This window comes from Pelmatolapia mariae, linkage group LG10_11 (assembly GCF_036321145.2).
Source record: "Pelmatolapia mariae isolate MD_Pm_ZW linkage group LG10_11, Pm_UMD_F_2, whole genome shotgun sequence".
NCBI lineage: Eukaryota > Metazoa > Chordata > Actinopteri > Cichliformes > Cichlidae > Pelmatolapia > Pelmatolapia mariae.
The window spans coordinates 9,585,692-9,611,790 of NC_086236.1; the positions used below are offsets into that span (position 1 = coordinate 9,585,692).

A 26,099-nucleotide genomic window follows, 5' to 3' on the forward strand; every position below is an offset into this window, starting at 1 on the left:
AAATAATATTCCCTTAAACAACATTAATCAGTTATTTTCCAGTCTTTCAGCATAAAAGACATGGGCTGGTTATATTAATCAGAAAAACTGGGTGATCCAGTGTAATGTGTGGCTTGAGTAGTTTATATAAAAAAATTCTAAGTCATTTATAGGGTGGAGAACAGATTCAGAATACTTTATTGATCCCAGAGGGAAATTGTTCATAGAGTAAAACAAAGGCACACAAAGTGCAATGTTAAAATTAAAATAAAATGTTCCAATTCTAGTGAAAATGTAATGGATGGACAAATAAAGGCAAATCAAATGAAAAAAGTGTCACCATTTATTTTAACCATTTGGATGAAAGAAATCTTAAAACAAGGCTCATGGTAACAAAAACATGTTTTATGATATTAATTAAATGTAATTCAATAAATAAATGCATTGATACATTTTTATTATTTATTATTATTATTCGAATATGTGGCTATATATGCTCATTTTTTAACAACTCTTTTAACAATATTATATTATATTATATTATATTATATTATATTATATTATATTATATTATATTATACTGTGAATCGCTCAATAAAGTTTTTTTCGTCTTAAAAAAAACATGGCTGGTGAGTTGACCCGGATGTAGTTTCCGTGAGTGAGGCACGTGTTCCCCCTGCAGCAGCATGAGTAGAGGTGGTGGTGGCATTTGGAACAGATGTCTGTAGAGATGGTGGAGCTCTCAGTGAAGGCGGCGGAACCGCTCCGGCCCGCCGGTAACCTGCAGCAGAACCGGGTCTTCCTCGACTTCTTCTGGGACCTAGCCAAACCGGATCAAGAGGTCCGACTGAAGGCGGTGGAAAACCTGATACAGTACCTAAAAACCAACAACAAGGTGAGGCAGACTGCGATCGATGTCACTGAGAGACGGAGCGTGGTCCCGCTGCACATGTACTCCTCGGAAGTTTTCCACTAGTAGTTTTAGAAGTAGTAGTTGTACACACAGTGTCGTATGGAGAGGTGGGAGATGTTTTCATATGTAACTGATTATATGACTGGATATCATACAGGATATCATTGACACACTGAAGTATTTCAAGTATCAAGAATTTAAATACTCATATAACAGAGTTAGGCCTATATTATTAACATAAGGTACTATTACCGTAACTACCTACTTTATCAAAACTTGTTAAAATACCTTGTATACAGTATAAGAATCAAAACATTAAATAAAATTACTCAATAATATAGTAAACCTTTTCTTACCGTACTGCAAGTAGAAATACTGTAAAGCACAGTAAAGTATTTTACTGTCAAGGGTCAAGGATCAAGGTTTAATGGCATGTTTACAGTGGAACTCCATTACCAGTAATGAAATCCTTGGAATCAGAGTTTTATCTGATTGCTGTTGCTCATTAAACTAAACCCAACACTTAAATGAAAAATTATTTATTAAAGAGTGCACTTATAAAAATGTCTGAGTTTAGTATGTAGTATTTCTTGTATAAGTATATTCCAGCATATATATGATTCCACACAGTGTTAAAGTGTCTGTAGTTTCAAAGTTTTAAATCATCTTTCTTCATGTTTTGCAGGATGATGAGTTGGAATACACCTTTAAAAGGCTGGTGGATGGACTGGCTCACACACGGGAGACTGCGAGACCTGGGTTCAGCCTCGCTCTGGGGCAGGTGAGTGGAGTTTATCCCCATCTATCTTTGTCTGCAGCCCTGCCTCTGCGCACACATCCACAGCTTCAGCCACATCTCTTTGTTTCAGGGTTAGGGTTAATAAACACAGTGCAGCAGTTCAACACTACTTTTAATAACAAAAATCCTCTTTATTTAGCTTCATAAGTGATAAAATTCCTGGATGTGGCTTTTATGTGCTAAGAGATGGTTGTGAGACCTGCTGTGATGTATAGTTTGGAGACTTCGACTGACAAAACGATAGGAAGCTGAGTTGGAGGTGGCAGAACCAAAGATGTTAAAGAGTTAGAGAGGTGAGGCTGAGATGGTTTAGAGATGTAGAGAGGAAGGATAGCAGATGTTTAATACGGAGCTGCCAGCATGGAGGAAAAGAGGAAGACCAGAGAGCAGGTTCATGAGTGTAGATAAGGAAGACATTGCAGAGCGTTGGCACGACAAAGGAAGATGCTGGGGGATGGGGGGATGTTCAGATGATCTGCCGTGACGACCTTTAGATGTCGAAGATGAAGATGAGGAGAAAGAGGCAAATGACAAAGTCACAGAAGCAGATGAAGAAGACAAAGAAGAAGCGATGATTTGTGTGTAAAAGACTTATACACACCTTTTTTTTTTTTGGCACATTTTTGTACGTACAAAAGTGTCACTATAAGCTTTGTATAGCAGTAGGTTATGACATCAGCATGTACACATATACCTAATAAAGTGGTCAAGATGTGTTGCCGTTACTCTTCATTAAAGAGCAAATTCAAAAGTCTAAGGAGGACATGTGATCATGTTAAAAGCTAACCAGTCAGCTGTAAAGCCCAGCTTTATATTAATCTTAAATTAGGGTGGTAGCCAGAAGTTTCCAGGGTGTCATTACGTACACTGGAATTTGTTTCTCCCCCCTGTCAAACATGGACATACCTTCTGTCTACCTATGCTTCAAAGTCCTGAATGAATCATCCTTTGCTTTCTGTCTAGCATGGACAGTCTCCCTTTATTTGAGTATCACCTTCTGTACAGCGTCATGCAATTTAAAGTGCTAGTTTTACCTTATTTTAACCCTGGAGAACCCATGGGGTCAGAGCCGACCCCATTGGTTTTCTAGGGAAACCATGGGGTCAAATTTGACCCCATGGGTTCTCCAGGGTTAAGATGAGTATTGAACTGAATATATTGGTCATAATGTGGGTTTTGGAGTGTGTACAAATGCTGTTTTGCTGCTAGTGTTAGGAAAGTGCTCTATAATAACTGAGCTAAGCAGTAAAGTTTCCCTTATTTTTAGGTTTTGAGTGCCTTTGAAGATGTCTCCCTGCAGAGTGTACTCAACAGAATCAAAGAAAAGCACAACTTGCAAGGAGCTAAAAAGGTGAGTTTTGGGTGTTTGGTCTCTTTTAGCACCAAAATCGATGAATGCAATCTTTGAACTTGTTTCATCTTTCGTCTTTCAGAAATTTGCCAGAAATGCTATGTTTGGAAACTTGTTTGGTGTTCTTGCCCTTCATCAGTCCAACCGCCTCTCTAAGGTAAGTTTTCTCACATTTTTAGCATACTTGGAAATTTTTTTGCTGCATTAAAGAGGAGAATGTGCCTGAGACAATATACTGAAGATGCCTGCAAATATTTAAGGGATACCAATCATAGGGAAAGCAGGGAAAAAAAAAGAAGATCATGGTTGCATCACTTTCAGGTCTTTGTACGGTTGTAAATTTCACGAGAGATTTAAGATCCAGGTGACAGAGGAGATCCAGGACAGCTGATGCTCTATCAAATACGTTGTGGTCTCTGAGCTCTCTGTCTTGTTTCTGTGCAGGAGCCGCAGGTGGTGTTGGGATGTGTGCAGCTCCTGCAGAGCCTCGGTCAGCACAAACAACACCTGAAGGACCTACCCACCAAGACCATGATGGACATCCTCGCTGAGGTGACAGCTGCAGCCTAGTTACTGCTATAAAAATAGTGTTTTTCAGCAATTTTCAGGGGTTTTCTGACTCTAGTGTATGTCATCCTGTCATCAGGTCCCTGAGGAGGTGTTTGAGGAGGTCCTCATGGGAGCCCTGCAGACTGACCTGGAATGTGCTTTCAGGACTCCGGAGCAGCTGCAGCTGCTGCTGGTAGCTCTGCAGCGCTTCCCACAAACCCTCAAACCCAAGAAACTGAAGAAGTTGCTGGGCTCCTCCACCATCATCAACGCTGACAACATACCCAAGTAAGAAGCTTTCACAAAAACGCACATCTTCTGCTGCTGATCTGAATGTTCATTTTAACTTACACCGCTCTGTGCTGGCTACACTACTGTAAGTGCATCCTATAATTATGCACCACTTTCCCCTTCTGGGTCTGCTAATCAGCAGCTTCTGTCTGAACTGTCTAATCTGATGTCTGGCAGAATAACAGAAGTGTTGAAGACGGCAGCCCACGCTGTGAAGAAGGAGCGCATCCTCCCAGCAGTGGTCCTGGACCTCCTGAAGCTCTCTCTGAAGGAAGATAGCTTTGAGCTCTTCTGGAATAAAGCCATCACCGACGGCATGTTAAAGGAACAGCCGGGGCCAACTCAGTGAGTCCTGTCAGCTTTAGAGAGAGTCTGCAGCCTGTTGAACAGTTAGTCCTTTAAATATGAAGTAATTAAATATTATTATGCTCACTGGAAATGGTTTTATCACATGTGAACTAACTGTAGTAGACAACTGAGTGCTGCACTAGATGAAACGGCACTTTTTTAATACCACTGACTTCGTTATCCTGTATCAGACGTAAGTGCAGACATCTTCATGTCAGGATTTTAGTGTGAAAATAACTAACTCAGCAGTTTGTGTTGATTTTCAAGTCAAACTTGGAGCAGCAGGGTGTAGAATTTAATCTGCAACAGCAAATCTGACACTATATCATCGCTGTGTTTAGTGCTCACTTTGCTGCTTTGCTTTAGTAACACTTGACAGAGGTGGAGAGAGCACAGCTGTTTCTGCAGGATTTACTCTTCTTTTTTCTTTAATTTGTCCTGTTTATTATGTCATTGTGCTCAGTCCTTCTGCTGCTTTCCCATCTGTGTCCAGTTACATGAGCTTCCGTGTGCTGGGCAGCGCCCTCCCTCTGCTGTCCGCAGCCCAGCTGAAGGACGTCTTGTCTGGAGAGGTGATGATGAACTATGGGGAACACGTAGTGTCTGCTCAGGTCAGTGCCACCGTCTGGACTTGACTATAAAGAACAGCTTCCACTCTTCAAAGTCATCTAATGGGACGAGCTAATAAAATCTGCACACTGGAGGAGATTGCTTGCAATGCTTTCTGCTACAAGACCTGCTAAAATGAGACTAGTGCTACTGTACTTGTACTAATTTATAATAATTGCGGATGTTATCTCTGATCTTAATCAAATACAAATGTGCCATGCCTATAATTCATAAAGTGAAAATTTCCCAGCAAATGACCTACAGTCTTTCACCAAACACAGAGGTCATGTGATCATTTTACTTTAGTTGACACCAAGCAGCAATATCACTGGTTTGTAAAGCACTGTAGCACTTCCAGCTTGTTGATGAGGGTTTTTTTTCCTGTAGAATCAGTGCTAAGTCACCATGTTAAAGCTGTGCTCACACATATTAAAGCTAATGTAGGTCCGCTTCCATCTTTTCTCACTCTTAGAAACCGGACCGCTTCAAGCTGGCCCCTGAGATGGACGTCTTTGTGTCGGATTTCTTGGAAGGCTGTCAGGACTCAGACAAACAGCTGGCAGTGATGGTGGGTTTCTCCTCCCTCACCAACAGAGGCTACCCCGTGGTGCCGTCGGTGTGGAAGGTGGTGCAGCACCTTCAGCCTGCAGCTCTGCAGGGCTATGTAGAGTGGCTTAAGGACATATTCCTGCAGCCTCAGCTGGACAAGCTGCTGGACATCAGTACTCACAAGAAGAAGGACAGCAAGGGAGGACAAGATCAGTGAGTGCATCTGCTGTTGTTTTTGGTAGATCGTGCAGAGAATGTGTGCTGAACAGGGCGAAAGTGGCACAGGGATGGAAAGTTGATGAATGCAACTTGTTGATTATCTTTCCTCAGGAAGGAGGAATCTGTATTCCGCCTGAGGAAGTGGATTGTTTCCCGGCTCGCCTCCATCATTGACAACCACCAGGTGAAGAAGCAAGAGGATCTCATCATGGATGTGGCCAGGTAAGACTTGTTGAGCGCTGTGAAGTTATTGGTTTGATGAGGAGGAGGTTATTCACTAGTGTGTTTGTTTGTTTGTTTTTTTCCCCAGGTTTGTCTTTTTCCATGCTTTCTTCAGCGCCAAGAAGGCCTCGGCCGACATCTCGGAGACAAAGACGAAGCTTTCTGTCCCAATCGACGATAAAACCAGAGCCGTGCTCGTTAATTCTTTCTTCGGGTGAGAGATGACATTTTCTCTGCAGCTTTTAAATATCACCCGCTGATGGCTGTGCTTTATTTTTGATCTTTTTCTTCAAGAAAAATTGTTCAGCTGTCTTCTGTCTTTCCGCTACCCAGACTTCTCCTGTCCATGCACCACATGCCGCTCACTGAGGACTCAACCGAAGGCGCAGCTGTCAGCCAAAAGCGGGTTCTGGGTGTGACGGCTGACGGCACCATGTGGATCTACCACCTGGTTCAGTACGCGCAAGCCCTGCTTAACCAGCCAAAAAACGTCCAGAGCAGCCAGCCCTTCAGCCCTGAGCAGAGACAAGCCTGGGACAGGTAGGGAAGCTGGAATATGATGTAATCTTTACATTTAAAGGAGTTTTGCTTCTTCACCTGTGCCATGTTTGATTTGTTTTCTTCCAGCATGCTGGAGTCTGTGGCAAACCTGAAGAAGAAGGCAAAGAAAAGCCAAACAGCAGAGAGCAGCGCGTTCCAGCAGCTCTTCCTATTGGTCGGCATGCACCTCTTCAAGGTACAGCATCCATCAACCTGTTTACAGTTGGTTATTTGTACCCATTAAACCTAAATTAGCTGTATAAGAGCAGCGTAGTAATACTTTTCTTCCCAAAGGCCCCTGAGGAGCTGCTGGACATCATGAAAGACCTGCAGAGCTGTATGGAGAAGGCTCAGGAGAAGAAGGCCAAAAAGAAAAAGAAAAAAGAAGGTCAGGACTTGTGCATCGTGATGCTGCTGCTTTTTATCACATCTCTTTTCATATATATAAAGAAATGCTTCAGCATTTTTGGCAATGCCAGGAGTTATGAGAAGGTCAATATTGTTTTCATGTCTGTGCTTACCTTCCCACTGCTTCCTACACTCGAAGCAGCAGGACACAGACAACCTCGCTATGCCCAAACTTTTGAAATATGCCTCACAAAAAATGAAAGTGAGCAGAACAACCTAGAGATCCAAACATACTTTAGCGTCATATTTGACAGTCTATAAGCTGTACCTTTTTTTTTTTTTTTTTTTTTTTTTTTTTTTTTTTAAACAAGGGTTAAGACTGAACTTCCATTTTTAAGAATCAGTAGTTGCTCCCATTTTTGATCAAATTAACCAACTAAATTCATTCATAGTCACTATAGAAATGTCCATGCAGTTGGTGGAGACCAAAAGCGAAGCTAAAAGCAGATTATTCGGCATAATTTTGTTCACCTTCTGCAGAATTTCTTAATAATCGGCTGATTCCAATTAAAATAAAAATAATTTTGTGTTCTTAGTTTATTGTGCTGTCTGTTAGGAAGCCAGGGAATGAATAAGCGAGTGCTGCTTTTAAGTGTATGAATGTGTTGGATGTTTCGAAATGCAGCCACAGAACAGGAGGAGCCCGAGTGGGTGGAGGTGATGGTGGACATCTTGTTGTCGCTGCTCTCCCAGCAGAGCAGACATATCAGACAGGTGTGCAAGACGGTCTTCTCCTCCATCTGCCCCCACGTTACTGCAGCCGCCCTCACCGCCATCTTAGATGTAAGTAACACATACGGGGTCATTATCGGGATTCACTGTAGACACTCGTGAAATTAACATAAGTCAGGTTATCAGTGTAATGTAACTTTAATCAGAGCTTTGCTTGGCCTTTTTTTTCCTGTTCTTCTTTCATCACATGACCTAAATATGGCCACTTTTTTGTCATGTGACAAAGATACACCAAGAGTTCTGCGGGATTTCTGCATTTTTCAGGGTTTCCTGGTGACACTTTTGGTTCATTCCACATTAACTGAGCAAATGCTTCCAATATGACCATCTCCAATTCCCCTGAAAAAAATTTCCAGGGCGGTGATACACATCTTAATAGGAAAACTGCCAGATTGTAGCTTTCTACTGTTATTAATTTGCTCATAACCCCCCACAAATCAAAACATGTGTTTGCGATGAAGTTAGTGTGTTTTCAAGCCTTTTCTGTGGAACCATTTTCAAACAGCTATTTAACTGTAGCTATTTATTTATGTAATAGCTACATAGAGAACTAGATAAGCAATTTTATTCTAATTTTAGGCCAAATATCTATTTTTGGCCTTGATTACACAGAACTGAAAAAGTAAACCCATGGAGCAAATTTATTTTATACCTTTGTCTATAAACACAACAGATTTCTGGTATTGGACGCTTTTTGTTTACGATTGTTTTGCACCTGTGCTATTGACCTGTGGAGGCTTTGGTTACAGGTAAACAGTCTGTGTGAAGAGTAATGTGTTGGTTAGCCACGGCAATTTTTAATTTTAATTTTTTGTAAAATCTGCCTAAAAAAATGAGTTTCCTGCTTAATTTTGCCAAACAGCCAAAAAAGCAATGCATCAGTGATTTCCGCACAAAGTCGGTGTTATTTGTAACAACAACATTTTGTACTATGTGTAGGTTTTAGACCCAGAGAAGGATGATGAAGAGGACGCCGCTGTGGTTGTCGAAGATGACTCAAATGCAACACAAAAGAAGAAAGCAAACGAGGAGGATGACGAGGAAGATGATGAGGAGATGGAGGTCAGTTGTTGTCAAATGTATTTTCTGTTATCAACCTTTTTCTGTCTTATGCGCTGAATTCTACTCAAACATAAATGATTTATCTTTCACATACTGATTGTTTCTATCTTTACGGTTACAGTTTATTCTTTTAGACAGAAAACGCTGTTTATTTTAGTTATTCTAAAATGTGCAGTTTTTTTTTTTTTTCAGGATGACAAATCTGATGATGATGATGATGATAATGACGATGACGATGATGATGATGATGACTCTGAAGATGAAGCAATGGAGGAGGAAGAGGAAGGGGAAGATGAGAAGATGGACGAGGAACCAGTGGACCAGAATTTCCGCATGGAGCTCATGAAGGTCCTCCAGCAGAAGAATGCTCTGGTGGGTGTTCAGGCTTTTCAGCTTGTCCGCTCTGATTTCAAATGAACTTTTAATACAAAGAGCCCACTAAGGCCGAGCAGAGGCTCATCACAGCAGCAGTGTTCATTAGGATTCACCAAAGTGTTCTGTGTAAAGACACCGTGGTCATTAAGTGCATTAATCTTTGTCATCCTGGGAGCAAATTTTATGTGCGTAAATAGAAAACGTGACCAAAATTAAAATTTCACAGCCGTTAAGTCAGCATCGTCCACAGTGCCGACATGAAATCTACAAAAAAAGCAAAATTAATATTCATCATACATATTGTCATTAGTCCACCTCTCTCTTCATTAGAGATTAGGATGACGAGATTGCATTCCTCTGCACCACATTTTGGGCTGTATTTTGTAATGCGATCGTCATCCTTTAGCCTAAAGCAGGAAGCTAAAATTGCAACAGAACGTCACCAGTAACTTATTTAACAGCTAATTTTTAGAAAGATGCAATAAAAACTGAGCAAGTATTCTGTATTTTGTGTGCTGTTTAAGCTCTTTTAGCCCGACTTCAGTTGCAGCATAACTGCAAGCCTCTTTGCAACCCACCTCCCTCCCAGTTCCATTTATTTATTTTACTAAATGTGTTTGAAGCTCAGCTAGAATAATTTAAGTTTAGGTGGAGCCTAACAGAAGATGTTTCACCTCAGAGACCTCAGGCTAGAGCTAGAATTCAGTGCTTCATTGTCAAAGTAAGACAGTTGTACTTCATATTCAGGCCACAGAGGAGGATGCCAGCAGTGATGAAGATCTGGATGATGAAGCCATGATGGAGCTGGATAAGAGTCTGTCAGCGCTGTTCTCAGAGCAGAAGAAAAAGATCCAGGCCAAGAAGGATGAGAAGACAAAACTACAAAAGGAGAAGACGCTGGTCAGAGAGTTTAAGATCAAGGTAGCTTAAGCTCAGTCCTGTCAAACACATCTTAACCCAGCACAGCATGACACTAAGAGGAGAGACGGCGAGAAGTAAAATACAGACCTTTCTCATCCCATTGTTTTGCTCTTGTAGGTGTTGGACCTGATTGAAGTGTTTGTGGCGCGGCAGGCTGGCAGCCCTCTCGTCCTCGGCTTGGTTGAGCCTCTGCTCGCCATTATCGAACGAGGAATGAGCTCCGGCAGTGACCAGCAGGAGCAGGACTTCCTCCGCCGGACAGCAGACATATTCAGGTAAGCACATGTGAGCTGTGGACTGAGCTGACTGTTAGTGTCATAATTAATTTTAAATGTTTGGTGTTGCGATTTATGTCTCATGTTTAATTTGAAATGTTCACGTCAGTGTTTTTATCCACTGGAGATCAACTACAAAACACTTTTCAAGTTCAAAGCTGGTGATTTGAGTGTATTTGGAGAAACTGAGAGACAATTTATAAATTCATAGATGGCAGGAATTTCAGAGGATAATAGCTTATGTTCTTTCAACAGTGGCTATTGCTGCTCGTGTGTGTGTGTGTATGTATATATATATATATATATATATATATATATATATATATATATATATATATATATATATATATATATATATATATATATATATATATATATATATATATATATATATAGAATCACTTACTTTGCACAAATGTAGATTTTGTGAGAGATTTTGTGGACATCTAAAAGCTTTTCTGCTTTCATGGGGATTGTATAAAAGGGTTAGGGTGATGAATAGTATAACATTTTCATTTTGAACGTTTAGTTTCTCTAACTGTATTAGATCTCTGACGTGGGCAGAGCAAATCAGTTTGGAGGAACAATTTTACAATAACAGACTTTATGAACATCAGTGTGGTAAATTTCAATTTAATCTGCTGAATTAGACAAAAACAGATTTTCTCAAATTAATAAAATTTACTTCATTGCTCTGGGGTTTCAGATGGCTTCCAAACCCACCAACACACAGAGAATTAATGGGGTCTGCATACATCCACTTCTTACCCTACCCTGCTAAGTAGTAGGTTGAAGGTTTCAGGTACCCAGCTTGTATCTAAAAGACAAGGTGATACATTTTAACATGGCCCAAGCTCATGTCTTTAAATCTAAGTACTAAGTTCAGGTCAGTCAGGGTTTCAGCCCTCTGTGTGTTTGTTTTTGAACAAAGTTAAATGAACTCTTGTTGATGGCTATAAAAGCATCTGGTTGATGTGCACCCCTCATCAAAGGGACATTGAACCACATATTTCTGGGTGTATGTATACTTTTGACCAAATTAATCATATTAAATTCAAATTCCTTATTCTTGTTTTCGATAGTAAAGATGGTAGGCTGCACAATCATTCCTCTCTGAATAAAAATAAAAAACAGTTCAAAGGAAAAAATTTCCCATAACGTTCATGCCCATGACGAGTACGTGTAAACTTCTGACCACAACTGTAAGTCAGATAAGCTGTTTAGAAAGTGGATGAATGTATGAGTAATGACAGCTTCCCCTGAGGTCCTCCTGAGTGTTTGATGTCTCTGTTTTTATAGGAACCACCTGTGCAGGTCTAAGGTTTACTGCAGGACTGCCGGTGACAGACAGGGGGAGCTCCATGACCTGCTGGAGAAGCTGGTCACCAAATCCCAGAAGCTGTCTGACTCCTCAGTCTCCCTTTACTACTTCAGGTACAGCAGTAATGTTTGTTCACGGAGCTGAAGAGAAGATGATGTGACACCACCGTATTTCTAAATGTGTAAGAAGAGTTATTTTGCCTTATGTGTGTTGTTTTCTCCCTGCAGTGCTTCTCTGTATGTGGTGAAAGTGCTGCGAGGAGCCCCTCCTGCTGAGACCACAGAGGAGCAGGCCGACGTATGTTCACACACAAGTAGACAGACACACACACGCACACTAATTTCAACCATCATGTTTACCTGCTCGCAGGGGGTTGCCTGTCTAGATCAGAATGTGTGCGTTTTGTTTTTTTGTGTTTTTTCTTCCAGTTTTACCCAAAACAAGTCACATAAAGGACAGGCCAGGCTTTTTTTTATTTTTTATTTTTTTATTTTTTGCGCTTGTAGGTCACACAGTTGGTCAGTAGACAGATGGTAATTAAACATTTACACAACAGGCAGGTACTGTTCTTATGTTTTCTCTCATGTTGTGCTCAGCTGTGCACCAGATTCCAGGCCTGTTTCTGGACTTTACTGGGTTAGAGGAGTGTCCTGGATAACTCGGCCCCCTTTTCACCAGATTATTCTCTCGTCCTTGAACGAACTTTTGTCCTTACTCACTTCTGAGTATTTTCTGTTTTTCTCAACTTTTAAGATAAGAAGATAAGAATAAACTTTATTTTCCCACGTGGGAAAATTTGTTTTGGACAAACAGTGCTAAACATAGCAAATCCCATAATACGACGCCAGCAAACATTCAAGTACACGATGATGTGGCTCCAGAGCTTTTAAATTGGGCTAAGTCCTATTTAAAAGTGCAATAGATGCTGGGAGGAACGAGAGCTTATAGCAGTTTGTTTTATAGCCGCTTGCCTTGTACTGTTTCCCTGAGGGTAATAGCTCGTGCCGTGATAAAGGATACAGGAGGGATCATTAACAATTTTATGAGCCTGATGAATGACAATTTTTTCCTATGTTGTCTGGAAACATTTGTTTCCTGTGATTTTCATGGCAGTTTTTACCAGTTCATTTTTAATTTTACTGTAAATAAGCCATACCAGCCATTACTATTTAGGATGTACTAAAGTTAGCATTAATGTAGAAAGTTTTCTTCTTCTACTTGTTTGCCCATCTGTGGTCCAGTTTTGAGTTACTTTCAGTTTCCTCAACTCTCCGTTTTTTACTTCTTTGCTTTCTCGGCCAGTGGGGCACTCTTTCCTCTTGCCGCTTCCACAGTTACTGCTTTTATTCTACCATCCATTATTTCAGCTACCTTGGGGAATCTACTGATAGCTACAGAGAAGACGAAAGCACTTTTCCTCTTCCTGTTTTGGTTGTGCAGTCAAGCCTTCATTATCCCAAGAGAGCTAATACCCAGCAGGAGAAAAGCACGAACATGAGCCCTACAGAAAGCCAATATTAATGCCAGCGCTGTCTGTGCTAACTGTAGAGATGACATCATGAAATCAGTGACTGCTTGACAATAATAAGTTAAATCCAAACAACTTGTCTATATTGATTTTAATTAAGAAAATGATCTGTTAATAATGAAATGAGTTCCTGTGAATTCTCAGTTTAATGACAGGCTGATTGGTGGTGTTGGTGGTGGTGGGGGGCATTCACCAGATGTTCCATGCACGTCGCCAGCGTTGCGTGATGCTGCTGCTGTCAGATGTTTTCATAAGACTTGTTATTAAAAGTGTATTGACAAAGATTCCTTAAATAAGCTTCTGTTCCAGCAGACAGTTTGGGATTTGTTTGTCCCAGTTTTGACATATCTGTCTCTTCACGCCTCCACACCAGTGAGTGGATGTTCTTTTTCCACAAATAGTGTTACCGTTAATCTGTTTGGAGGTTTTTTTTTGCCTTTTATTTTAAGTGATGGCTCTTCTCTCTTCAAATATTCAAGCAGACACGACAGTAGTCAAGTTTCAATCTAAATGATGTGCAAATATCTGTTAAAACATGCAAATGAATGTGTGTTTCTGTTTGTTTGTGCCTGTACACTGAAATACTGCTGGTCCCAATTCCAACATCCTCAGCGCTCAGAAGAACTCAGGGGGGGCACCTCTGTTCTGTGTTTTTTGATTTTTTTTTTTTCTGACACCATTTTATACACCACATTTTTCACCTCACAACTTTTTCCTCACATTTATACCCAAAGTGAAAATTATAGTTGTTCTTGGCAACTAATTAAGAAAAGAAATTAATTACCTACTAACTAACTAACTACTAACTAATTACCTTTTCTAAAACACTCAGAGAATAGTCTTAATTGAAGCCATTAATCACATTCTTTATTAAACAAATATTATTTTGCTGAGTGTGGCTAATGTTAGCCGCGGTAGCACTGGCAGATTTCTTTTCTTGCAGATTTCCCTCCACAGACCTGTGCACAATGTAGTTACTCATATTCAAGTAGGCAGCCTACGCACAGCTGCTCATAATCAAGATCAAAGTACTGCAAAGCTGCTTCAGTTAGTTGTGCTGTCATCTCTTATTTTAAGTCTTGCTTGCATACAAATTCCTGTCATGGAGAGAGGTGTCTGGCGGCAAGTGGCTACATGAAACAGTTGACTGCTTTTCATTAGATGCACCTGGACAACTGCTAGGATCAGAGTGGGGGGAGAAAGGCAGTTTAAGTGACTTTGAATGTGGCATCATTGTGGGTATGAGTATTCCACAAACTGCTGATCTGCTGGGATTTTCCCACATACCCATCTTATTGATTCCCTTATTTATGTCAATAGATCAGGGGAAAATGGCCAGGGTACTTCAAGTTGATAGTAAGGCAGCTGTAACTCAAATAACCATTCATTACAACCTAGATATGCAGAAGAGCATCTCTGATACTGCAGCAGAAGACCACACCAGGGGCTTCTCTCTTCAGCTGCTAACTGAGGCTACAATTCGCACTGCCTTACCTAAATTAGGCAATCGAAGATTAGAAAAAAGTTGCCTGGTCTGATGAGTCTGGATTTCTGATGCAGCATTAATTTCAAACTTGTTTCTTGAACTCAGTGACTTCACTGTACTCGGCTGACAAATATTGAGCAACTGTGTGATGCTCTCATATCAAAACGACTAAAATCTAATGTTTCCAGAACCTTGTTTAATCTACGCCACGAAGAATTAAAGCGGTGCTCAAAGCAAAAGGAGCTCCAACCCTGTACTAGTAAAGTGTTTGTAGTACCGAGTAGCGGCCATAGTCTACTTGAATAATCGCATGCTTTCCCAGTAAAAACACAAATAGCTAACTGGAATCCAGCCATGACTAATTTTATTATTTAGGCTTGTTCTTTTTGCTTTAAATTAGCATCTGAACCCCGATGTCTGCTGTTTGCTATTTGATGTGTGCAGGTGAAGTTCATGGGTAATGCCGACGTGGATCGGGTCTCCACTATCTTCAGAGATGCTCTGTGCTCCTTGATGAGCCGGAGGAAGAGCCCACTCACTGCTCAGATGTTCATCGACTTATTCGTCAGATTCCCCGTGAGTAAAAACACACACCTCAGTCTGAGTGCAGCCGCTCACCTCTGAAGCAGTAACTGACACTTGTGTGTTATTTGCAGGTTTTATGCGTGAAGCTGTTGGACACAGCAGTGCAGAACATCACATCTGGAGTCAGAGAACATCAGCAGGTAAAAAGTTTTGAACCTCCCAGTTTTGTTTTGTTTTTACTATAGGAACAGTTAAGCAGCCTAATCCTGAATGACAAACATGAAAGAGTTCTCTTGGGAATAAAACTGAAAGATGATGTCATTTACTAATTGATTGAGAACTTAAGATCATCTTCACTTTGGGAAAAGTCCCACATGAGCAAGTTAAACAATTAGAGCACATATGGCTCATATGGTGCTGTCTGCTAGAGTAAAGTTTCAAATAAAGCTGTGATGCCCAGTCCTCGGTTGGTGTGTCGCTCTGAATAAAGTAGACCTGTTCATGAGTTTGGATCCTTGACTTATTGTGCCATATGGTGTTTCAGTATTAAAACATAGCAGTGGGGATATTCTGTATTTATTATATTGTCAACAGATTCCATAAAAGCAATAAAGTCAACTGTTTTTAGTAGCTCCCTGCCTTTCCTCCTTTAATGAGATATAAAACTAAAAAAATAGCTCACAAATATTTATAATAAATAAAGACTGAAACAGCTGGGAGCAAACTGCAATTTTTTGGCAAGCATTAATTTACATTTATCGCTCTACTAAGTATTTACAGCAGCAGGACAGCATGTCCATGCACATTAAGAAGCATTTGACATCACAAATCATTTTAATACACCAACAGACTCTATAACATATAGGGTTTACTTGCTTTATAATAAATGTATTGCTGGTTTAGCTCCTAGAATATCACCAGAGTTATCCTTTAAAGAGTTTCCTTTAAGGATAAGAGAAGTATAGTGACAAAGTAGCTGTAAAACAGTGATCTAACAAGAAAATGACATAAGCGTAACCTTACTTTTATATAGGAATATATCCAGCATACAACCAGCTGGCAACCAGTCGAGTCAGGCCCCTATTGCAAACAGACTCACTGCAGACGAGTTGCACTCATCAGTGGAGACTGACTTGGATTGATGGCACCATGTTGGCAATCTGTCTGCGTTTATAAATTAGACAGCAGTTACGTCAGAAATTAGTAGCATGTTTTTTGTTCCGTGTTCCGTCTTTTACCCCCAACCAATCACGGCAGATGGCTGCCAACCAATCACGGCAGATGGCTGCCCGTCCCTGAGCCCGCTTCTGATGGAGGTTTCTTCCTGGTAAAAGGGAGTTTTTCCTTCCCAATGTCAACAAGTTGTTGCTCCAAGGGGATCTTTTTTGATCATTGGGGTTTCTCGCTATGATTGTAGGGTCTTTACCTTACAATATAAAGCCTCTCGAGGCAACTGTTATTGTGATTTGGCGCTATTTAAATAAAGCTGAACTGAATTGAAACTTATTTTGTTAAACTTCACCAGTCTGTCTGCATCAGACTGCAATTGTTTGGAGACAGATTATCTCCCACCAAGCAACCAGCGCAGTCGCCCTGCAATCCAAATTTGTCCCCCAGAGGTTGACGGTGTTGCACGCTTAACCTTTGATGACCAGTTGGTTGCCGCAAAGTACTTGCAGTCATTTTCCAATAAAAAAAAATTCAAGCAACTGAGCCATCATCCAAATTTATGCATTTTACTTATTTGTCACGTCAAAATGTTTTTTTTCCATTAACACATTTTTTTTTTTTAGAACAACAATAGCAAAGTAACCAAAAGAGAAACACAACAGCAATCTGCTTTTGTTCATCACCTTACTGTCTGCATCTTAAGAGATTTAAAAAACAAAAAAAAAACAACCTCAGACTTAATGTTATTAATTTGCTGGCAATTTTTCCCATTTACACACCTTTGTCCACTCCTGTTTTACCGTTAAATTTCTCAGAAATGTGTTTCTGTGGCGTCTGACACGTTTAAAAGAACTAAAAGACATTTCAGCATGTTTATTCTTATCTCAAAATGAGATGAGGTGAGATTTTTCTGGCAGCATTGTGTCTGAGCTGCCTTTTATTCCATGGTGACATTACAAAAAATCATAAATGCTAATTTTTGGTTAAAGTGCTCAATTTAACTTTAAATTCTTTGTCTTACTTGCTTCATTGTGTGTTTGTGTTTGGTTGTGTGTGTGTTCAGGGTCAAGCATGTGTGTTGGTGTTGCGGGCGATGCAGAGCAGGGAGGTTCAGCAGCAGCTGAGCGGCTCTCAGTGGACCGAGCTCTGCGAGAAGGTCAAAGGTCAGCTGGCAGCGGTGAGTCAACACACCTCTGCGTTGTAGCCGAGGCTCAGGTGGTAGAGCGAGTTATCCACTAATCGCACAGATAGCGATTTGATCTTCTGCCCCTCACATGACGAAGCCTCCCCAGGCAAGACACTGAACCTGATGGCAGACCTTTTCCCTCATTTAAATTCTGTAAACCTCTGCTTGTGGAACTGATTGAAAGTCATTTTTCCTTGAGTATAGCAGCATGAGGCCATAGCTGCACATCATGTCCTCACTGTAAGTAGAGGCATTCATACACCAGCATGCTTCAGGCTTGTTCGCATTTTTATTATATTATTCCAGAAGGTTTATGAGATTGCATCGTCCTGTGATAAATGATGATTAGAGCCGCTGCTCCTCTCGCTGTCCTCTGTGTGTCCTCCAGAGAGCGGAGGGTGAAGACATGCCTAATTGCATGCTTCTGCAGGTCTTCTGCAAATAACCCCACCTCCTGTCTTTTTCCTCCCAGACGAAACGACACGACCAGCTGTACTACTTTAGAAACTTAGTCGTGAAAAAAAAAAAGTGTTTTCAAAGAAACTGCACATAAATCCTAGCTTTTCTCTTCCATCGAGAATTATTTATCATATAATAACAATATTTCAAAAATGCAGGTGTAGGCTTTCATTTATCCAACTCAGCTGTTCCCCTGTTTTAATATTTATAAGTAATGTTTAAACATTTATTGTAATATATAATGAAACATGATGCAGTTGTACTCAAATATAAGTGTCTATTAAATTAAAACCCTCTGCAATCTGTTCGAGGAGGCTTTTATTTTAATAGATAGTAAAGTACAGGAGCAAACATTAAAATGTCCTTTTAGCTGTTTACATTTACATTATAATGTGTTTTAAACTATTTGCTTAGCTGATGTCTGAACTACCATAAAGTAATCCAGTTTTAGCTCAGGGTTTGGTCCTCCTTCACATGTTTAAAACTGTTTTCTGACAGCAGGGGAGAAATGGTGTTAATCTAGGCACAGCATACAGTCTTTAGCTTTTATTCTCAGTTAAAAGAATAATGATGACCTGGATATTCTGGAATGTTTAAGTGGATTTTGGTGAAAAGCAACAAATCCCAAAAATCCAAAACATGACAAAGACTATAAATACACACAAGATAATTGGGAAACACCAGGGCTGAAAGCACTCACAGAAGACTGGACAGGGCAAGCAAAACAAAAACACAGCGCACACAAGATGAGAGACTATCAAAATAAAACAGGAAGTGAGTAAAGATTGGACATCAAACACAGATATGCAGGCTTAACAGCCACGGGAATACAAAATTGAACTAACACAGTACCACGATGCATACTGTTTAAAATAAATTAAGGAAACACTCGATTGACAGAGTATAACACAAAGTTGATTAAACTTCAGAGATGAGTGGAAGCAGAAACCATTTTGAGTCCATTTCAGCTGCTTTGCTGCAAATAAAAGTGATAACAGCTTCACTGAAGAGGCCCAACCATCCATCCATCCATCCATTGCTCTGTCCTTTTACCTCCTTACTAATTTTCTTGTCACTACTGGTAGCATGAGAAGGTCCCCGCACACCTTCCAGCTCCACCTCCGTCTGTATGAAGGGATAGGCAGTGACATGTAGCCAGACTGAGTGTAGCAGAAGTGTTCAGTGCTACAGAAAGCAGCTGTCCAGATGAAGTCAGGTCAAAATGTTTTCGAGTTGTTTCATCTAATTCAGATTGATTCCCTTTATGTCCTCAGATGTCAATTATAGATCTGATTTTCAAAGGCCAGATAGACTCCAAGCAGATCTTGAGCAGAATGTATAGTTTATTCAATACATGTGTATCTTTAAATTAAATAGGAAACTGGAGACATCCCAGATTCAATTTGGCAAAAAAAGGTCTGTGTACGAGGATATGTACGTCTTCAGCATGCCTTTGACACGTGGTAATGGAGTTTAAGGTTGCACACGGTCTTTATTGGTCAGGTTATCAGAAATCCAGATAGACCTGGATCCTGCATGTGACGAATGCAGATGGGCTAGAGCTGCACGGTTACATATGTTGGCTATGTACAAAGCTACATAGATCCCATTAGATATCTCTCTTACTGTGAGCGTGATATGAATGTGATGTCTTCTCTGTTTTCTTTCTAGATGAAAAGGACTCTTTGTCTCTAACATTTGGCCATTAGAGACGTTATGTGTCATATTCATTTAGAAAAGATCAGATTCACCATTAGACGATCTGCTGGGAAATTATATCCTACCATTTATATCCTTTGTTGGAGGTATTGCAGCGGCTATTATTAACACGCAACCACAATGTCGTTATTGTACGTGAGGTTTGCAACAAAATGACCACTTATTTTTATATATTACTCGATGACGTCTGATTATGTTTATATCTTTCATCTGGTACTCTAAGGGTGAGGTGGGGGGAGGTTTGAGATGCGGTTGGTTTCTATAGTCTGTACTGTGTTTTGTTGTGGCAGAAATAGAATAAAAACACAGTTTAGAGTTGAGAAACTAAAGAGAGAACTTAAAGTGGAGCTATTATGTTTTCCCCTCTATTTCTGCCCTATATAATGGAAGATGCTCCTATTAATCATGGCTGGAGTTCAAATACTGAAGCCATGTGCAAGTGAGCCAAATACTCACTTTCAGACTGGGTTTTTTTTCCACTATTGGATCCAAGAGAGTGGATCTAATATAAAATTGTCCTCTCAGGTACACCGCTCTGATTGTGAGCAGCCTTTTTTTTTGCCTTCATTCATCATTATCTGAAAGGAAAAAGGTCCCAGAGTATAATGTGTATATATGTGATTAGCTCATGTGTTAAATAAACACAGGAGACATGGTTAAGATAATGCTGACTGATGTCTGATTAGGTTCATCTTCACCTACTAAGAGGTTTAAATCAGTGGCCATAAGCAGTAGTTACATAATGGGCCAAACTGTCAAATCAGAAGCAAATGAAAACAGCAGGATCAGGCGTTAAGGCCAACATGGACAGGAGTCTAATCCCATTATCATCATCTTTCTAGAGTCTTCGACAAGTTGGTCATGCTGAGAGCAAGGTGGTGAAGGAGAAGGCGGTGAAAACTCTGGAGCTCTGCCAGTTTATAGTCAAGCACGTTCGCCAGCAGGTAGGTTTGCATGGAGTGTTGAGATGAGAAGAAGCAGGTAACGTGTTCCCAGTTTCTGACTCTGTTGCATGCTATGTGTAGAAGCTGTCTGTGGATTTGGAGCCCCTCCAGCAGGTCCTGCAGTCCCTGACCAGCGTGATTGCTTTCAAGAAGACCGGCAAGCTGGAAGACACCTACTGGGCTGTGATGAAACACTTTGGAGTAACGTGAGTTATTTCGGCATCTCTGAAATGAAGAGCTATAGAGGTGATTCTTGTGCAGAAATCAGATTAAAGGAAGAAATCAGGTTTGTGCAAAGTCCTTGTGTCCATGCAGCAAGTGAGTAATCAGATTTCCTCGCCCACACACACCAGTTTGGTGCCAGGGGTCGCTTATTTTAACTCGTATTACTGAAGCTCAATGTAAGGGTATGTTCTCGATCCTCTTTTCTTCTGTTAAATGCTATGCATGGGTGCCAGGAGCTCACAAGTATAAATCACACCATGCTTGGGTGCATATTGTAATCCTCAGGCTTTTACCTAATAGCTGCAACCCCCCAAGAAGGACTCAGTGGGAAAGATCGGTGCACTAAGTTGTATTTCTAGAGTTATTTAATGTTTGCAGACTTTCTCAACCTGTAATACTGACACGTATTAAACAGCACAGGCACAGATTCATTCAGTGGCAGAGGGTTTTTTTTAATGATGGATATCCTTGCGATGATTTTGCTTCTGCACTGATGGCAGGAGTTCTGATTTTTGGGTCGTCTTTGTTGATAAATGGCAAAAATCTTCCCTTGTTCTAAGATGAACTGATAACATTTTGGTGTTTGAAGGTCTAGCTGACTGTAACCTCACAAAACCTTTCTGCAAACCATCGTTTCCTTTCATATGCTGATTACTTTAAAGTTTTGGGGATCCAACTTTTTCAATTTGGATCCTCGTATTGATAGCTCAGCTTATCTACCGATGACCGAGTACTGATCCGGTATCAAATAAAGGCTCAAATAACAGTAGCTTTCCTGACTTTAAAACAAAAGTTAAAGCGGCTTTCAGCTACTCCATTATTCACAAATGGTCGTCACAGCGGGTAGCTCTGCATGTTTGATTTGACACTGAATTTACACCAGATGCTCTTCCTGATGGTATGATATGCTTCCTCCAAGCTATGTTAGCTCTCCTTCTATCAGCCAGTGCACTGCTGCTGAATAGTAAGCACAGCAAATAACACTGAAATAAATGGATCATGTTGTCAGCTATCCACAATCTAAATTTTTGAGTCTGTATAAAATTGATATTCAGTCCAATTGCCCAGATTGGAAAAGATGGTAAAGTAAAAACTCATATTCATTTATTAATATACCCCAGTATCGTTTGATGTGATTTAAAGCTCTATTTTCAAATGTCTTTAAAGGCATTTGAAGATACAAACGTTTTATTTAATAGCATAAAAAATGAGAATGACCAGCATTATTGGGAAAAAAAAAGGGAAAGAATAAAACACTTTTACACGGAGATAGAGAGAGAAATCACTTTTCCACTTTCAGATGATGAGCATACGCATTTCTCTCTGCCATTATGAAGCCCTTTGACTGAGTAATAGAAACACTATTTCCTGTCTGAGCGATAAGACACTATTTCCTTTTCTACACCTTGAGCTCTTCCAAGTATCCACTTTTTTTTTTTTTTTGCTCAAAGGGAATATCCAGTATTGATTAAATAAACCTCCATCTGTTCTATATCTACTCGGGTTATTCTGGATGTAAACCAGCCAGCCTGTGATGGTATTTCATATCCAAAGATCCAATCCAGGACAAATAAGTTGTGCCTTTCTTTTGTGTGTCGCAGGTATAAATGACTTGCAGTAATTTCTGCTAGAATAAAATGTAAAAATAAATGGGAAGTCATAACTAGGAAGGATTTTGAAGTGTTAGTGGTAGCAGCAATTTATCAAGGACGAATGTTAAGTGTCTTCTCGTTCTTTGGATTCGTCTGTTCTGAATTTTGTCCATGTCCATTAGAAGTTCCTGCCTCAGTTCCATAATCCTCACATACTGAGTAAAGGACATTTAAAGGACAAACTGTTCTGAAGTTTCAGGTTTGGGGTAGTTAATCTGTGTTTTAATAGAGTTTCAAATTGATTGATGATTCAGTTTTCGGTGCTTTGATTACGATGCTCAGGAGGTAGAGCAGTTTGACTACAAATCGGAGGATCAGTGGTTCGATCCCTGGGTACTCCAGCCCACACCTCAAGGTGTCTTAAAGAAAGATGCCGAATGTTGCACTCCATAAATTCATTAGCATACGTAATGTGTGTTTATGTAGCGCTTTTCTAGTCCTGCTGACGACAGTTTAGACAACCAGTCACATTTAACCGTAGATTCATACAGCACTTTATCTACCTCACATACTGTGCAAACATTTAGAATCATCAGCTAACCTAACCTACCTGCCTTTGGGGGTTGCCGGTGAAGCCTGAATACCCGAAGGAGGACGAGGCAGGCACAGGGAGAACAAAATCCACACACTCCAGCCAGGTCCTTTTTTTGCTGTGAGGTGACGGTGCTGAACACGCCATCACTGTACCTCCCACCATTAGTGTGTATAATTGTTACAAAGTGCTTAAAGGCATAGAAGAAGAGCACAGTTAGAGTAGAAAACAACCATATAAGTAGCAGTACCCTTTTCCCCCCCCCTTGCCTTTTACATAAACAAATTATTTCTTGACCACAGCAATTGTTTTTTAAAAATAAAATCTGTCATGTTGACCTTCTGTGTTGCAGGAAACCTAAAGCTGAAAAAACGAAGCCTGAGAAGGAGACAGAACAAAAGTCAGGCCCCGCAAAGAAGAAGGGTTTTCTGCCAGAAACCAAAAAACGTAAGAAGCGCAATAAGCCTGTTTTGGAGCCGGCAGCGGGCAACACAGCCTCCACAGATAAACCAGGGACGGAGAAAGGACAAGGCAAAAAGAAGCAAGACAAGAAAAATAAACAGAAACGACCCAATGGTGGCGCGACAGCATCACAGCCCAACCCAGCCAAAAAGAGTAAAACGGAGTCTGAGAGCAAAGCAGCCAAGAAGAAGAAGCCCAAACAGAAGAAAGAGGGAGGAGGGCAGATGTAATATGGAGACTCCTATTTAAATGGACACAGAAACGTTTTTGTAATTTCCTTTAAAGACGCTTTGTTTTCGTCTTTCTCTGGTTCTCACATCTTTCTATGTCAAATTACGAGGCTTTTAATGTGTGGCAAGTGAATTAAGAAAGACTATATTTTTCCCAGGACATGACTGCTGTTATGAGAAAAATAAACGTGATTTTCCTCCTGGAAGTTAATGAACTCGGCCTCCACTTCAGAACAGTTATATTAGTTTTGTTATGCAGGTATGTTAAAAAGAAACAGCAAGGACTTGTGCGAAAAACATGAAAGCATGGATCCATCATGCATTGGATCAAAAGTTCAGGCTTGGGGAGTTGGTGTAATGTTTGTGGAGCTCCTGATTACTGGCTGATCTACAAACTAACTGTATACTGGAAAGTCATGGGCTTATGAAATAATCTTAAACCTGTAAAATTTTTATAAAAGTATGTTGAGAATGCAATTTTGACATCTCATTCCCTTTTTTTCATTAATATGCTGAGGTTGCTGGCAGATGGTTAACTCATCCTACTCTTATGGACCCCCACTGTCATTACTTTGGGCACATTTTTGTGGCCAGCTTGTGTCTCTTTTAGCTCTCTTTTCAGTTTGCTGTTCCACAAAGTTTGGCTCTTTTGCTGCATTTCTGTTTGGTGCAGAGCAGGTAGTGTGCAGCAGATTTTCAGGCTGAAACAAAAAAAAAAAAGACTTGGAGAACAAAAACTAAACGGCAGGATGCTAATAAATCTTGAGGCTTATCACTACAGCTTAGCCCTTTCACAGAGTAATGTAATGTAGAGATAAAGAATCAGCATTATGGTAATGTTCTGATTTTCTTCTGGCATCAAAATATGTTAGTTTCGTTCTTGGTGCACTGAGATTTCCCCATTATGTTTGTACTCCAGGCTTATTAGGTTCAATAATTTTCCTAAAACAGCTGCGCACTGGAGTTTTGGGAAACATTACTCCAGCAGGACTAAATGGTGCATTTGTTGGGGACTGTTTGTAGCTGGGGGATTAATACAGCAGTGTGATTCAATAAGACAGTGTGCTGTTTTTGTATTCATGGCAATATAAGACCTCGTCTCTCATTGATATTTTTTTTGTTTTTAGACGAGAATAAATTCCACTCTGACCTCTACACTTTCCTGGTTCTGTGACGAGTCTAAATGCATGTGAAGTCACACTTGCAGCTCCCGAGGGGCCTCCTAATGTTAATGTTATAGTAGAAGTATGTTTGCAAGCTTGAGAAATTCTTGCCTTTCTTTATCGATGCCACTCATGTCAAGACACGAAAATTCCTCACAATGCACAAAGGTCTTCGGCATCCTGAAGCTCTTTGCGCAACAGAAAGAGGAGGATCAGTGAGTGTCATATTATCCATGAACACATCAGAACGATGACTCCTGAAATGAGCTTCAAGAATGTAACAGGCAGCTGAATATCAATGGCGATGAGGAGCAGGAAGAAGAACTATCCTGGACGACCAAGCCCCTCCATGGGATTGACCAATGATAGATAGAGAAAGTGTCTGACATCAAGAAATCCTACCAATGGCTAGAAAAGGCTGGCCTGAAGGACAGCACAGGGGCTCTGATCATGGCAGCACAAGAAGAGTACCTAAATACAAGAACCATAGAGGCAAGAGTCTAACATAGCTGACAGGACCCAAATTGCAGACTGTGCAAAGGTACTCCAGATCCAGCATACAGTAGCAGGATGTGTGATGCAAGCTTGGACCATGTACAATGAGAGACACAACCAAGTGACCAGGATAGTGCCCAGGGACATCTGTGCCACATATCAACTAGAAGTTCCCAGTTCCCAATGGGAAACACAGCCAAAGGTGGTTGAGAACAACAGGGCTAATGTCCTGTAGAACTTCAAGTTCCAGACAGACAAGCTGCTGGCCAATCAGCCAGAGACAGTGATGGCTGACCACAGTTGTGATAGATGTTGCAACCTCAGCAGACAACAACACCAGCAATAAGGAGCACAAGAAAACAGAAGTATCAGGGTCTGAAAGAACAACCGGAGCAGATGTGGTAGGTAAAGTCCAAAGTTGTCCCAGTGGTAATAGGAGCTGTAACCCCAAAACTGGAGGAGTGGCTCCAGCAGATTCAAGGCACAACATCAGAGGTCTCTATCCAGAAGAGAGCAGCCTTGCCTCTAACTTGGTCTCAACCCTTAGCTGTCCCTCTGAGGGCCTCTTTTCTAACCCTAACCCATTCTGAACACTCCCACTGAAAATTGAACATCTTGAGCTCAACATTTTCTTTGTGAAACTGTAGATTTTCACACATCACGCACATGTTGCACTTTCACAGAGTGTGGTTAGGAAGCCTGTATCTGTGCTCGCAGCAGGTTGGAGGGCTTTATAGCCCACTTGCATTTAAAGCTAGATGGTTTGGAAAAATACTCAATGTGGCGGACTCTCCGCCTGGATAGAGAAACTCTCTTTTTTCTGTCACTTCCTGTCTTATTTTGGAAGGTTACCATCATTT

The 26,099-nt window shown here is 40.6% G+C and overlaps 1 protein-coding gene across 1 annotated transcript; it reads left to right on the top strand.

Moving 5' to 3' along the window:
* Positions 1-664: 664 nt before the first annotated feature.
* Positions 665-24,736, top strand: mybbp1a (MYB binding protein (P160) 1a). Its single transcript, XM_063487961.1, has 27 exons — positions 665-874; positions 1,578-1,673; positions 2,959-3,042; positions 3,125-3,199; positions 3,487-3,594; positions 3,689-3,879; positions 4,060-4,227; positions 4,724-4,841; positions 5,312-5,601; positions 5,719-5,829; positions 5,918-6,043; positions 6,163-6,369; positions 6,457-6,565; positions 6,664-6,757; positions 7,403-7,560; positions 8,449-8,571; positions 8,764-8,943; positions 9,694-9,867; positions 9,985-10,142; positions 11,442-11,576; positions 11,691-11,760; positions 14,922-15,053; positions 15,134-15,202; positions 17,236-17,349; positions 20,379-20,480; positions 20,562-20,686; positions 23,242-24,736. Exons 1-27 carry the CDS (start codon positions 698-700, stop codon positions 23,579-23,581), a joined length of 3,834 nt encoding a protein of 1,277 aa, XP_063344031.1. The 5' UTR covers positions 665-697; the 3' UTR covers positions 23,582-24,736.
* Positions 24,737-26,099: the final 1,363 nt, after the last annotated feature.

Coding starts and splice junctions, on each gene's coding strand:
- mybbp1a (XM_063487961.1), top strand. CDS start 698: ATGTCTGTAGAGATGGTGGAGCTCTCAGTGAAGGCGGCGGAACCGCTC. Junction 5,602..5,718: donor AGCAAGGGAGGACAAGATCA/GTGAGTGCATCT, acceptor ATCTTTCCTCAG/GAAGGAGGAATCTGTATTCC. Junction 8,572..8,763: donor AAGATGATGAGGAGATGGAG/GTCAGTTGTTGT, acceptor TTTTTTTTTCAG/GATGACAAATCTGATGATGA.